This window comes from Alternaria incomplexa, assembly GCF_024043165.1.
Source record: "Alternaria incomplexa strain BMP 0042 chromosome Unknown scaffold_1, whole genome shotgun sequence".
In the NCBI taxonomy this organism is placed as follows: domain Eukaryota; kingdom Fungi; phylum Ascomycota; class Dothideomycetes; order Pleosporales; family Pleosporaceae; genus Alternaria; species Alternaria incomplexa.
Window position 1 is genome coordinate 1,564,431 of NW_026249850.1, and position 14,697 is coordinate 1,579,127.

The following is a 14,697-nucleotide window of genomic DNA, read 5'->3' on the forward strand; positions in this document are numbered from 1 at the left end:
GGACTACAGTATGTTTGGAGGCGTTTTGTACATTAGCATAAGGCAGCGTGATAGTCTTCGTGTACTGTCCATCAAGCGAATCAAACCAGAATCCTCCCATGTAGTCATCATATGCCTTTTCACGTCTTAGTACACACACCTGTGTCTCTACGTAGGTATCAAAGGAATTTATATTTCCTTACGATCCGTGAGCATCATGTCATGGAGTTGTTCATTCACACGCAGGTCACTTCAATTGGAGCAAAGCGAGAACTGTATTGAGAACACGAAAAGGACGCGAATATCACATTGGAACACTACCTAAAGATACGTAAAGATCAAATCGTGTACGGTTTCATCTGCCAGTGCCAATCGGACTCATCAGACTGTTACCACTCCCACTAGTAGGACTCCGCACCATCATCGGCTTAATACTCTGGACTGGGCTCAATGGATCTCGTTGGCTCGAACTCTGACTGGAGGTTCCCGAGCTGAGGCTGCCACTACCGTGACTGCGATTGCGGCCATTGATCGGACCTGGAGTACTGAAGGGGTTACCGAGGACATAAGTGCCTGAAGACGCGGGCTCGTCGAAAGCGTCGGTGAATCCGGATACGTTAGAGAGCATCGACGAGGAACGACCGCGACCTCCACGCATGGAACCAGGAGTGCCGTTCATGTGCGAGTGCATTGACGGGAACGTGAAGCTGGAGAATCCATTGCCGTGAGGAGACATGTTCGTGCCTGGGAGATTGCCTTCTGGTGTGGTAGGAACAGACATGTGCTGGTGCGCTTGCTGGAGGATGAGCTCTTCATACTGCTGAACAGTCTGCAGAATTTGGCTGGTTGACATGTTCTGCTCCTCAGTGCGCCTTTCGTAGCCATTGATGTTGCTACGATACTGATGCTCGACTTCAGCGCGCTGTGCTCGTAATGCTGCGCGTTCTTGCTCCCTTCGTTGCTTGGCGGTGAAACCTTCAGCATTGGCGGTAACGAGACGGTCGTGCTGCTCGTTGAGCCTGGTTTGACGCTGCTGAAGGCGCTCCCTCTTCTGGAAGGCAGTAGAAATATCGGACTCCACACTTTGCACTTGTCGCTCGATCTCCTCCTTGGTCTTGTCGAATTCACAAGCAACAGCATTCTTGTTGTCACGCTCCTTCTTCCACTCTGCCTTCTTGGCTGCAGCCTCCTTCGCCTCATCTTCGGGAATGCTTCCCAGATTTTCTGCTTGGAGGGCAAACTCGGCGGCAGCATCGTCGGCTTGGCGGATGTTCTGCGTGAATTGAAGGACGCGCTGGCGTTGGCGCTCATCACTACCTCCGGCGTTGGCAAGGCGGTTGCCGAGCGTGTCCACCTCTTTCTTGATGTTGGTAATGGCTGTCTTGTGGTCTTTCTTGTTTCGCTTCAACCGATTGCGCTGTTCCTGCAGTTGCTGGTCGGCTGCGGCAATGGAGTTCTTCAATGTGGTTGTTGGCGAAGAAGGTCGTAGGGTCTGATGGGCTGGCGGGGAGGCAATAGAAGCCGAAGCTGTCACGCATTAGCAAGGTAAGGCTACACAAGATGTTCTACTTACCAAGTTCGGTTACCGGGCTGGCCGAGGTAATAAGACTCGCTGAGTAGAAGACTTGGTTGTCGTTGGTCCGAACAAACTCGCAATAATAGTTCGAGAGAGCTGTCAGGCCAAATATTTCTCCTACCCAGTAGCCCGTTCCCTCTTGTCCCTGGAATCCGATCGGCTCGCTCTGTCGGATGCGGGTTGAGCTCCAGTCCGCGCCATTGACGCGGATGTAGAAGGGCTTCGACTTGTCTATCCCAGACCCAACGCTGGAGTCTTCATCGTCCTGCTCTTGAAGGCCAGCTCCACCAGATAAACTAACACGAAATGAAATGTCGGAAAAGCCGACTTCTGAAATCCAAACACGATCGTCCTCCGATCTCCAAACAGCGTTTCCAATGTGATTTGCGTCTTTTGCGTTAGCCTCGTCGGCATCGTTGGCCGCCCGGCTACTCTCCATCTCTTTTAAAACTGTAACTTTTGTACTGGCAAGTGCAGCCCAGAATGGCTGCTGACTACGAACATGAGTAGCTTGCTTCCTCTTCCTCCTCCCACTACTCGCTTTATCCTTGATTGCGTGTGCTGCAGGCGACGGCCCCGGGGGGCGGCCATCGGTGCTCGAGGAGTTGGGCACGTCGGCAGTGGGATCGAGGTTCGTGGAGTTGGAGCGTTGCAGCGTGCCAGACTCTGGATCTGTCTTCTTGCCGGTGGGTAAGGTTGATTGTTCTCGTCGAGAGAGAGAGCGTCGGATGATACGAACGACACCTTGGGCCAAAATATGAATACCCAGGAGGCTACGGGGCCATCCATGGGGGGTCGAGAAGCTTTCCAAATAAGTCGGCGTACTCGGGGGGCTCGTCAAGAATTCAAGGCCTCCCCGGGCGAGCCCCGTCCACAGGAAGTGGACGATGTGTTGCCGGAGAGGCCTGAATCTGAAGACGTGGCTCGAAAGAATGATGACGAAGCATATGACAATGCTGTTGGTGGTGCCCTTCTTGCCGGCTGCGGCACCGCCGAGCGCTATGGCTATGACGGCCTGTGCGAGGTCGAGGAAGAAGTTCTGGGCAGGCACCCACAGCAGCAGCCATACGAGCAGGATGACGGTGTCGGCGATGATTGTGGTGAAGAGCGAGGGCGTGCCGCCGGAGCCCTGGAAGATGTCGGTGAAGGAGGGGAAGGCGGAGAGGGCGGAGAGGGGCGTGCCGGCCTGGGGCGGGACAAAAGTAAGCGTTGCGAACAGGAACTGGACGACGGTGAGGACGGTGGGGGGCAGCTGGAGCAGGATGATGAGGATGGCGAGGACGTCCCGCAGCGGACAGGACGTGAGAATGGTGGCAGGCACCGCGAGCATGCTGGCCATGGAGATAGACGCCGACTTGGAGGCATTGGTGTCGGCGCGGCGGAGAGTCGAGGGCATGGGATCAAAGGGCCCGCCGGCGCTGCCATTGTCGTACGAGCGGCAGGCCTCGGGGGTGTTGTCGAGCGAGGCATCCGAGCCAGCGCGCGTGCGGTGCCCTGATCCCGCCGACGCAGCAGCGGCCATGGTGTTGGCGTGGGCGCTCGACCCCGGAGCTGGATCGTGGGCGCTGGCGTGCTGCGTCATCTCGGTCGTGTCTACATGGCTGGGCAGCGGCGGCGACGGCTCGCTGGGCTTCCCGTTGGCGTGGCCATTGAGCTGCGGGATGCTCTTCTGCTTTGTGATTTTCTTGCCGGGGGCCGCAAGGCCATTCTCGTGTCGCTTGTCGTGCGCCGCGTTCCTCTTCGACTTCGCTACCATAGACGGCGGTGCGGGTGCGAGCGGGCAAACCTCTCCCTGGCGCGACTCGACTGCTGCACAGGACGAGCCAGGACTGGAAGATGTTGAGCCGCTGCTCGGTGGGGGGGTCTGGGGGGGTGTCGTGTGCTGGGCAAGACGTGTAGGGAGCGAGGAAGGTGCCCTGCGCCTGCTCAGTCGTGCCTTCCGCCGGATGGGCTCGTGCCAAGACTTGCAAGTGCTAAACGTCAAATGCAAAGTCAACCAAGAAAACCCGACCGCCCAAGCCTCTGCGCGAGTGGGCCACGCTGTGACCAGAGCACTGACAAGCCACGATGCACCTGACGGCTGATTTGCCTGTCGACTCCGAGGTTCCACGTCTCCAGCGCTGCCGACCCGTGGTTCACCACGACCGCCCTGCACATGCAACCACGACGCCCTCGACACGCTGCCTATCCGCGGCAAAATTCCATGTGTCCGGCTTGTACCGCCCTCATCACAACCACGCGGGCAGCATATCTTGATGCTGCTGCCACGCAGATCAGCCGAGCTGTGTCCGATTCCAGTTCATGATGCCGATCTTGACCACGACAACAGGGCCGTCATTTCACTCTACCGGGGAAGCCAAGTATCGCCTGTCCCTCTCCGGCAGTGATCTTGCCTGTCTGGCACCTCGTCTCGCCCTCCTCTACATAGTCCCTCCGTCTGCTGCCTCTGCCATATCGCACAGCTGCATCGCCAGACAAACACGTCTTCCAAGGCAGCCAATTAGCCTGCGCCGGCTTCTTTAGCTTACCTGCTCATTTGCGTGCACCAGGACCCCCCTGAGCCATAGCAAGCTCCAGGGCGAATGAACCCGCGCTTTGTCTGTTCACCGCATGCCTGAAGTCTCTGCAGCGGGCAAACCCCGCCGACGCTATTACTCACGCCGCCGTCACCCATTGTCTGCTTCCTAGGTACGCGGATAGAGCGTGCCTGCCCCTTCGATGCATGAATCTTTACAGCGGCTGCGCAGCAATGCTCATGCGACGTGTTACGCCACACCTTACTGAGCATTGCTATACCGGGTCAAGCGGTGCACTGTCAGCATCCCAAATTGTTCGGAGCATTTTTCTCTATCTGTGTTCCCTCGAGGCGAGCATAGCGCGCAAGCCTTCCGCCTGCACATCCATGACCCTCTTCCGCCCTCTGCAGTGTGCCGGCGTGAAGCTTAACCCAACCACGCCAATAGCAGCCCGTTCGACTTGCAAATAAGGCAAGCCGGAACATCACGCGCGCAACGGGCGTGCAGATCGCTGCAATAGGCATCAGAACATCCCACTTCATGTACATCATTGTGATGAGAATCACGCCATGCAGTGGGTTCATGCGGCAGTTTGCCATTTCCCCATCGTTTGCATCTATACGTCTGGTTTTACTGCCATGCGCCGACCTCGGACACGCGATCAACCCCGCGTGTTGTCTGTCGATACCGCTGCAGGGGTATATGATGACGGATATGACGATACCTATGTAACACCGCTAGTAAATCCTACTCTACCGCCGCTACAGACGTGACTATTTGCTAGTCTTGTTCAAAGACGTCGCACTAGCGAAGCCTTCACGGAGCAGGAGGAACGAGAAATCAAGGCACGGTTTGCGAATGCGAACCGCAGATACCCAGGGTCTAATGAGGCGTTTTCTCGCAAGTATCACCATGTTCTACTGAGCCGCGCTACCAAAGTCTTCTTTAGCATCCGGTCTATCCCAGCTACCCTTCTCTAATTCCCTAACTCGATCCAATAGCCCTCTGACCCTAATGCTGTTCTTCTCTTTCGCTTGTTCTTGTAGGTTGAATGTCTCTTGGAACTTCTGGATCATAAAAGACGGCAATGGAGACTTCTTCGCTGTTCGATAGTCGTACACGACAATGTCTTCGGTGCATCGCGCTGCTGGTCGACGCTGGGCCTCTGAGAGGATTAGTACGTCCAAGATGAAGTGATCGGTGTCTTGCGTCGGTTCGTCTCGAAGCTTGTGCAGCACGGTCACCCTGCCGATGTATGTGTTAAAACATTGAGCACTACATCTTGTAGTTTGCGTTCGTGGTCGCACCTATCAGGCCATTTCATGGGCTAGTTCTCCGTTAGTGACGTTTCGAGAGTTGAGCCAGCCTTCAGCTGGAACGGTCGCGTGCAAAACTTACAAACTTGTAGTCTGTCTTGATACTCCTCAATATCAAGCCAACGCTTTTCGGCGTCATGAGCTCCATCCACTCGGCTTTATGCTGTGGGTCGCTCGCTGCAAAGTTCAGCGTCCAGTTGACTCTCGCCGACTCAGCATACCGATTGTACATGACATTATTGACATGACCTGGTAGATATTAGATGTGGATCTCCAAGGCTCGAGTAGGGAAGCGAATACCCTTCACATCCGTCAGCAATTATCAGCATACACGTATTGGGGCCATCCTACCATGCTGTCCTGCACAAGATCGAGCTCATATCAGCGATTGTACACAAGTTTGTTAGACAGGATGCTAACCATTTCACCCCATACCACCTCTTGCCGGTAGAGACCCCGCCATTGCCTGCCTGTAAGAAAACCCTCGCTACCAGCTACAAGTTCTCGCCCTGTAAGTCACATAAGAAGTTGGTTCTGCATCATGACATGAACCACCATTGTCATAACTCACAGTCTACTGCAGTCTCCTGTAGTATCAAACCAGCTTCCTCAATCTGTGCAGGGTTCATTCCAAAACTGATACACTTGCCGATGCGTGTTCGAACGTCCGAGAGCCATCTTGGGCTGAGCGCTGCAGTTGCAGGTGCTGTCAGATGTGAGTCAGCTATTGGTATTCCGTGATGCTCCAGCTCTTCCTCTTCAAAAGTGTAACGGTAGATGTTTGAAGAATTGTGTAGTGACTGGCTTGAGATACCTTACTAGTTACAATATACCCAACAATCGATCACATAGATGCGTGCTGCGCACACTAACAACATTAAAGAATCGACACCCAATTTACGTACCGCTTGAAGTAGACTGATACCGCGCGCGAGAGATTCTCTGCACTACCGGAAGAGCTGGCCATGCAGGTCTAGAACGAAAAAGCGCTGAGCACCCCAAGGGTCGCATGGTATTCATTATCGTGAAATACGGAGTCCAATGGGAAGACAGCGCGGTGGTGTTCACGAACGATTGCAGCAAGAGCTAGGGCGTTCCTTCCGAGGATACGGAAGACAAGCCGAGGATCCGCTACCTCCACATCCAATTCCATCCACAAGTCCGCCAGCCGCTACGTCAGGACGTGGGCCCGAGCGTTTGCTACAACTACTCCGCACCCTGCTCGTACACACGCGATTGACGTTTGACAGCTTTCTAGCATCGACTTCTTCGGATCTATACATCGTTTGCTTCCTTCTTGGAAATGGCGACCCCCAATCCCGCGCTTCGCCACCAGGTCATCCGGATCTACAAGGGTGCGTAGCATGGTCTTTTCCCTCGGCTCGTAGCAAACTCCATGGGCTAACGAAATGAATAGATTTGCTTTTCATGGGCCGGGAATATCCCCAGGGCTACGATTACTTTAGGACACGCCTGCACAAGGCATTTGCGAGCCAGAAGGACCTGACGGACGAGGCCAAGATTAAGCAGGGCATCGAGAGGGCGGAGTACGTGAAGAAAGGCAAGTCACGCCATACCCGGCATCAAATGTGTCATGCTAACATCTTGTAGAGATTGAAGCACTGTCCGTTTGCAGCAGCTGGAAAAGCAATGTTGAAATCATTCCTAACTACATCCAGATACTATCTAAAGCGCTATCGCACCTTGCGCCAGCGCTACGACAAACTCGCCTAGCATGTATAATACGATAACTGACATTTCGCCGACCATGGCCTTGCGTAGACCGGGATATCACAAATAACAAGGTACGCCACTTGAACTTTACGCCTTCTTGCACCACCATATGCCGAGCTCGAGACACTCACCGCTCGAGGCACCTTTCTGCTCAAGCAGGTCGTTGATCATGGAGTTCCAATAACGCTGCCATTCCTCTTGGTTCTTTCCGCTGACTTCTTTGAGTAGAGGCTCGAGACTTTCAATCAGCTGTATGACGACGAGCAATGCCGTGTGTCTCAGCGCTGCCTGCTCCTTGGTCAGAATGGAGCTCTCCAGGGTTGCGCTTCCCTTCTTGAGTTTCCCCGCCTCGCTCTCACGCCGCTTTATCGTCTCGCCCGCAGCTTCGCGCTCCCACCGTGGCTCACCGAGAAGAATCGCTACCCGACGGTTTTCCACCTCGCATAGAGTGTCCGGCTCTTGAAGGAGGATTTGCGATATACGAGAGCAAGGGGTTGCCGTGAGCTTGCGTCGGTCCAGCGCTTCTTGGATCCACGAGTTGGAGTCTTGGAGATATTTATTCTGCACATCGGTAAAGGGTGTGGTGTGCGAAATGAGGAACGTCCCGGTTGAGACAGCGCAAGCGTACTCTTGAGGATTCTTGCCTGGTGGTGGTGGTGGATGCGGCAGGATCGAGCGGATAATGTGGTCTGTGTCCCATATTTCCAACGTGCCCCCAGACTTTAGGATCCGAGTGCATTCATCGAGTGTCCTCTGCGAGGGTTGCCCATCAGGTATCACCATACTCAGGTCCTTCATCACGACGACATCGAACTCCTCATCATCGAACGGCAGCGGCAACTTGCGCAGATCATGCTGCACGAACTTCCAGTCGATGCCCTGGCGCTGCAAATCTCCAGCCAGATTGACAATGTCTAGACCGGTAAAGGAAACATCATCATAGCCCTGTTCTGGTTACGGTCAGCCCTGAACCGTACAGACAGTGCGGGGTATACGTACCACTCAGCCATTCATGGCACACAGCCGACCAGTATCCGGAGCCACACGCAACCTCGAGCACTTTCTTCGGGGGGTATGAGGGGGTGGAGCCCATGGCTTTGCCGAAGACGGCTGTCGCAAGGAGGGTATGCAGGTTCTGGCGGTGGAGTTCGGGCAGGTCGCATGGGAGGGGATAGCTCTGGGCACTTCGAATGTATCGGCGTCCATGGCGCAGGATGAAGGGTTCGGTAGACGGGACGCCCGTGTCGTCTCTGGTACTCTGGGTGGAGCCGCTGGACATGGAGCCGCGCGTTATGTCCATGTTGTGGCCTGAGAGGGTGCGCGCGCCTGTTGAGGCAGAAGTCGAAGACGCAGAGATGGTTCTACCGAGAGCGTCCGTGGTGGTCAGATCCCATTGCTTTGCTTCGACGGTCTTGGGGCGTATGGGAGGGCTGGCGGTGGCGTTGGCGCCGTAGTAGCGGTACTGGGGAGGGGATTAGCCAGAGAGGTTCACACGTAGAGCAAGCACAGTGTTCTTGCCAACTGCCAATCGCCCATGGAGACGACCTGGAAACGTGCTCGAGGTTGTCCAGTCTACTCCTACCCTAGCCCCACTGTTTTAGCGGGAACGCGATATTGGGCCGGTCTTTAGTCGTCTGATAAGCACGTGTAGGCGAGTCAGCAATTAATGAGCGGGACGGCGGAGCGGATGCGACAAGGAAGCAGAGCTCGACTGGAGAGAGATCAGATCAGAGGATGGTGCCAGCACGCCATGTATGTGAATGCAAGTTTCGGCACAGCTCCGGGTGTGGGAGGCAGCTCAGGTGAGGAGCTGCGAGGCCAGCCGAGGACACATCTCCAATCAACGGCTGCGGCTGTGTGAATCCCCAGGTTGTCTATGGCGATGCATCGCTGGGCAGTGCGAGCGCCGCGAACGAGCAGCTTCTGGCGATGTGGCGCCCGTCTGCAGGAGCGCGGCATGAGCCGAAGACGTGCTGCAGGTGATATTCCAGCGTGGGGAAAGCCCGAGTCTAACAGCGACAAGCTCACGAGGGCATGCAGTGCACGGCGGAAACGAGGATCAAGGGCGAGGGTACTGCGTAATCTGTAGCCTTTCCATGGATGAAACACATACGTGAACAAGGGCACAAGTAGAGGAGGGATAGATGCACGTCGAATGCCCGCGGAGAGGGGGTGTACCTAGGTACCATGGCCAGTCCTATACACTTGTTGGATAGTTGCCATGCACGCCAAAAGGAAGAACACAAGGACTACTCTGATGAACACCCAGCCAACGCGGGCACAGGCCCAGTCGCGAGAGAACAGATGGGCAGTTTCATGGCGCTCAGCTTGGATCGACGCTTCCATGTCACGTGGCCCGCTAAGCGGCGGACCCCAATGCATCGGGCAAGGTTCGACTGGGCTTCACGTATCGCATCACTACGCTCTCTATTCTTCACAGCGCTGCAGTTGGACCCGCTGACTGTCTGTCTGGCACGATTGAGCCCGATTGCCCTCCTGCGCGCCCTTTGACATCCTCAGCTGCCGTACGTGCGCCGCTTCCACACGCTTCTGCTGCCCGCTCGAGCTCCCCGTCCAACCTCTTCGATTCCCCGCCGCACCAACTGACTGCTCCATACCAGTAGCCCGCCAGGATATCAATACGAGCCCGCGCCCCAGCCCTTTATCTCCAGCACGCCTCGACGCCCGCAACCCCTCCGCCTTCGCTCGCTACCGAGTCCCCGCTCCACCACCACCTTCACTCGCGAACCGCCGGGATATCAATACATGGTATACTGGTGCCGCGTTTGCTGAACGCGTGCTCATGTCGAGGAGTCGCACGGGCGCCCATGTTAAAACGAAGAAGATCGCGTGCCCGAACCCTTCCTCCTACCTGACGCCCCGACTCGCCAGAGCATCCCGCGCCTTTCACCCCCAGCACAAAGGCCGCCTGCGCGACCCCAGATATCTTCCGCCGCGATTCCCTTAGATGGCCGAGTACTCGGTCTACCCCAGGGGAACCGGCAATACCTTCTATCCGCAACACACACAAAACATACGCAACCTCCCCAGCCGAGTGCGCTCACCCACGTCTACCGCCCGCATACCCTTCCCCAACCCCGACACCCCCTCGCCGTCACGATCTCCTGGACGCCAGTCGTCTCCCCAGCAGTTCGGCATGTTCAACCAGGCCCATGGGCACCAGGGCCACAACGTTATGATGAACGGGCGAGCAGGGCAGCAGAACTTCATGCAGCACATGAACCTGGGGAAGCCCTTCCAACACAACCAGCACCACCAGAACCAGCACCAACATCACCAGCAGCACCAGGACATCTCCGGAAACAATCATGTCGGCCAATTCAACCACCAGCACAACATCTCGAGTGGGGGTATGTCCAACGTGCAGCCCCACTTTACGCCGGGCCATCTCCAGAACGGCACACCAAACAGCGTTCATAGTGGACTCAGCAAACCACCAACCGAACACTGGCAAGAGCAATTGAAGCTGCACCAGACCGCGCGTGAAATGACGCAGGCCCACTCACACGCTCGAATCCACCCGAGCGTTAGTAAGAGCATCGTAGCGGGAACATCAAACGGGATGCAAAAAGAGACGGACAAAGAAGAGCGCAATAGGCCTGCTGCTCAGCGGGTGGAGGATGCCAAGGACCAACATATTTGGACAATTCTCGATTTCGGCGGCCAGAATCTTAAAGTCATCACGCCAGCCTTGTTTGCCTACACTTTCCTGACCAAGCTCTACCTCAACTCCAACAAGCTCACCTACGTGCACCAGAAGATTGGACAGCTGCGGAACCTCACTCATCTCGATCTGTCCCTGAACAATCTGCAATATCTACCCCCGGAGATTGGCATGCTAGTGAACCTGAAGCAGCTGCTCCTATTTGACAACCATATCGAGAATCTGCCATACGAACTAGGATCCTTGTATCAACTGGAAATGCTGGGTATCGAGGGTAACCCTATTCCGGACGATCTGAAACAGATCATAATGGAACAAGGCACCACGGAACTTATCAAGCACTTCCGCGAGAACGCACCGGGTCCAGAGGCGCCACCAGAGCGAGACTGGATTGTCCTCGATGAGGTTCAAGACACGGCACAAGAGACTGTGAGCGCGCTCAGCTACAACATCTTGTGCGACAAATACTGTACGCAATCACAGTACGGATACACACCGAGTTCAGCATTGGCCTGGGAGAGTCGCAGGGAGCTCATTCTTGCTGAACTGCGGGAGCGCGACGCAGACATAGTGTGTCTGCAAGAAATCGATCAAGATAGTTTCAACGAGTTCTTCCGAGCAGAGCTGGCGCACAACGACTACAAGGGAGTATTCTGGCCGAAATCACGAGCGCGTACCATGGCAGAAAGGGAAGCAAAGCTGGTCGATGGGTGTGCCATCTTCTACAAGAACAGCAAGTAAGTTGTTATCCGTTTCGTCTTGCGGAACCCCACTAATCAGTCCAGGTACATCCTGCTGGACAAGCAGCTCATCGACTTTGCCAATACAGCCATCAACCGTCCGGATATGAAGGGCGAACACGATATCTTCAATCGAGTCATGCCCAGAGACGATATTGGCGTTGTTGCTTTCCTCGAAAACCGTGCTACTGGTTCCAGATTCATTGTCGGAAACGTACACGTCTTCTGGAACCCTGCGTTCCAGGATGTCAAGCTTGTGCAAGTCGCCATCTTGATGGAGGGTATCACCAAGCTTGCAACTCAATGGACTAAGCACCCGGCCTGCAAGAACAAGGTGGTGTACCAGTTCACGAATGGCGATAGCGAAGAAGGAGCCGAACCCGACCCGACAAAAGAGCCTGGACCTTCCAAGGAATACTCTGATCCTTCCGATATCCCCGTGTTGCTTTGCGGTGACTTCAACTCGCTGCCATCCTCCGGTGTCTACGATCTAATCACACATGGCAATGTTTCGAATGCTCACGTGGATCTGGGAAGCCGCAAGTATGGTAACTTCACACGAGACGGTATATCCCATCCATTCAGTCTCAAGTCCAGCTACGCGTCTATCGGCGAGTTGGCGTTTACGAACTACGTACCTCACTTCCAAGGAGTCCTGGACTACATCTGGTACTCGACAAACACACTGCAGGTGGTAGGTCTGCTTGGCGAGATTGACAAGAACTATCTCCAGCGGGTACCGGGTTTCCCCAACTACCACTTCCCCAGTGACCACGTGGCCCTGTACGCGCAATACATTGTCAAGAATCGCAAAGAGGCGAAGAAGGTGTCCGAAGTCGACTTTGGGCCAAGCCGGGATCGAAGGAATTGATCGGCTTAAGGTCGTTTGGCCTCCGGGCATGTCAATACGCTTTCTGGTGCAGCAATCTCCGTCGTTTTCAGGCGTCATTTGCTCGGTGTTCGGTTGCTACGGTTCGCTCGCGTCCTTTGCGGGCTTCACGATGGAGATTTAGTTTTGGTAACGAGGTGAATCGCTCGATAGACGGTGCGCGGTCTGATCACTTGGGAGGTATGAGCAATGCCGGCGGTTAGTGCATGAATCTTGTATCATGTTTGTTGTTAGTGTCTGGAACATGTTTCCCTTGGTAGCCTGACGATGGAAGGACCACTACTCTCTTTTTCAACGTGCGAAGCGTTTGGCTGTCTGTGGCTGGTGTTTATCGGCATGGGATGTTTGATCTATTTTCTGGGTTCGTCTTGCGTTCATCTTTTCTGCAATGTATCAACTAGGTAGCTCCTTCAAAAAGGCCTCGTCGCCTGCACTCGAGCAGGTCTGACTACGGTTTTACCGTTCAACATGTCCTCGATGCACGTGTGGTGTAACGTGGTTGCGTGAGGAACGCTGCGTGAACATGGCTTTCGGACCACAGATGCGTCATGGGGCAGCGTCAACGGCCACAATTCGCTGGAATGAGCCGTCGAGGAGGATGAGGGGAAGGGGTCTCGCTTGACCGCCGCGGCAGGGACCCACTTAGTTGACATCGACGTGCGCTCCTCGACAACTTCGTCCAGGCCGCGCAACACGCAATTACCTCCCTCCTCCCTGTACATCTCGAGCCACCTCTCTTCTCGTACACTCTAGACACAATGGCTGCTGCTGCGACGAGCGAGCTGAAGCTCGACCCCAAGTACGACCACTACGACTTTCCCACCGTCGCTCCCACCGCCCAACCAGGACACCCAGGCCACACAACTCCAGAGCAAGATGCCCAGGTCTTCCAGCTGAGAACCCAGCTGGAGCAGTCCGGCCACACCAAGAACCTCGACACCCTGACTCTGGTATGCTCACCGCTTCTCCTGCGGGTGCAAAGGCCTCAAGCTAAACAATCTACAGCTGCGGTTCCTCCGCGCGCGAAAGTTCAATGTCGAGCTTGCGAAACAGATGTACGTACATGCAGCATGGGGACGTTGTAGGAGAATGGCTGGAATGTATGCTGACAGTCACCAGGTTCGTTGACTGCGAGAAGTGGAGGGCCGAGTATGCTGGCGTCGGCGTTGAGGAGCTCGTCCGCACCTTTGACTACAAGGAGCGACCCGAGGTCTTCAAGTTCTACCCCCAGTACTACCACAAGACGGACAAGGTACGTGGCTTCTACTTGGGCTGCGAGCACAGCCCAGATCTGACCAACGAAACCTCTGACGCAACACTAGGATGGCCGCCCACTCTACATCGAGCAGCTCGGCAACGTCGACCTGACCGCGCTCGGAAAGATCACCTCCCAGGAGCGCATGATCCAGAACCTTGTCTGCGAATACGAAAAGATGGCCGACCCCCGTCTTCCTGCCTGCTCCCGCAAGTCGGGCTACCTCCTCGAGACATCTTGCACAATCATGGACCTGAAGGGCGTTGGTATTGGCAAGGCTACCTCTGTGTACGGCTACCTCGGCGCCGTCTCGCAGATCAGTCAAAACTACTACCCCGAGCGTCTGGGCAAGATGTACATCATCAACGCCCCCTGGGGTTTCTCGGGCGTCTTCAGCGTAGTCAAGAAGTTCCTCGATCCCGTCACAAGCGCCAAGATCCACGTTCTCGGCAGCGGATACCAGAAGGAGTTGCTGGCGCAGGTCCCAGCCGAGAACCTGCCCAAGGCATTCGGTGGATCATGCGAGTGCGAGAAGGGCTGCCAATTGAGCGATGCAGGCCCATGGTGGGATGCACAGTGGGCAAAGGAACCCAAGTGGGCCAAGAAGAGCGACGATGCGATTGACAACACGGCTCTTCCTGCACCTACTGAGGGCGTTGCGGGTACTGCACCAGCTGCGCCTGTCGGCACCGACCCTGCTACCGCACCTGCGCCTGCCACTACCTAGGCGGAGTGTGTTCTCGAAGCAGGAAGGGGTGTTTAGAATGTCAACGGTATGGCGTAGGGGCGTGATGTTCGAAAGGGGGTGCGCTGATTGCAGCATAGATAAGCGTGGTAGGTGTTCACGCGGCGGCATAGCAAGTGTAAAATGTCATCATACAGGTTTCAAGAGCAACTAGCTTACAACGCGCACACCGTTTTGCATAGGACTCATGTGTGACTACTGATATAGAAGCAGCTAGATCTGGTCACGAATGTTGGTCATCTTCGACTCAAGAGCCTGGTGT

General features: G+C 55.4%; 5 protein-coding genes across 5 annotated transcripts; 2 read left to right on the top strand and 3 right to left on the bottom strand.

Moving 5' to 3' along the window:
• Positions 1–334: 334 nt before the first annotated feature.
• On the bottom strand, positions 335–3,311 carry J4E90_000568 (uncharacterized protein; the record flags this gene model as incomplete). Its single annotated transcript, XM_051430164.1, has 2 exons — positions 335–1,506; positions 1,553–3,311. The coding sequence occupies 2 exons, from the start codon at positions 3,309–3,311 to the stop codon at positions 335–337; spliced, it is 2,931 nt and encodes a 976-aa protein (XP_051295651.1).
• Positions 3,312–4,988: 1,677 nt separating this feature from the next.
• J4E90_000569 (uncharacterized protein) lies at positions 4,989–5,619 on the bottom strand (the record flags this gene model as incomplete). The annotated part of the gene is made up of 2 exons (XM_051430165.1): positions 4,989–5,316; positions 5,474–5,619. 2 exons carry the CDS (start codon positions 5,617–5,619, stop codon positions 4,989–4,991), a joined length of 474 nt encoding a protein of 157 aa, XP_051295652.1.
• A 1,589-nt stretch (positions 5,620–7,208) lies between these two features.
• On the bottom strand, positions 7,209–8,421 carry J4E90_000570 (uncharacterized protein; the record flags this gene model as incomplete). The annotated part of the gene is made up of 2 exons (XM_051430166.1): positions 7,209–8,071; positions 8,121–8,421. The coding sequence occupies 2 exons, from the start codon at positions 8,419–8,421 to the stop codon at positions 7,209–7,211; spliced, it is 1,164 nt and encodes a 387-aa protein (XP_051295653.1).
• Positions 8,422–10,089: 1,668 nt separating this feature from the next.
• CCR4 (Glucose-repressible alcohol dehydrogenase transcriptional effector) lies at positions 10,090–12,417 on the top strand (the record flags this gene model as incomplete). Its single annotated transcript, XM_051430167.1, has 2 exons — positions 10,090–11,543; positions 11,592–12,417. The coding sequence occupies 2 exons, from the start codon at positions 10,090–10,092 to the stop codon at positions 12,415–12,417; spliced, it is 2,280 nt and encodes a 759-aa protein (XP_051295654.1).
• Positions 12,418–13,193: 776 nt separating this feature from the next.
• On the top strand, positions 13,194–14,417 carry J4E90_000572 (uncharacterized protein; the record flags this gene model as incomplete). The annotated part of the gene is made up of 4 exons (XM_051430168.1): positions 13,194–13,385; positions 13,441–13,490; positions 13,555–13,687; positions 13,758–14,417. 4 exons carry the CDS (start codon positions 13,194–13,196, stop codon positions 14,415–14,417), a joined length of 1,035 nt encoding a protein of 344 aa, XP_051295655.1.
• Positions 14,418–14,697: the final 280 nt, after the last annotated feature.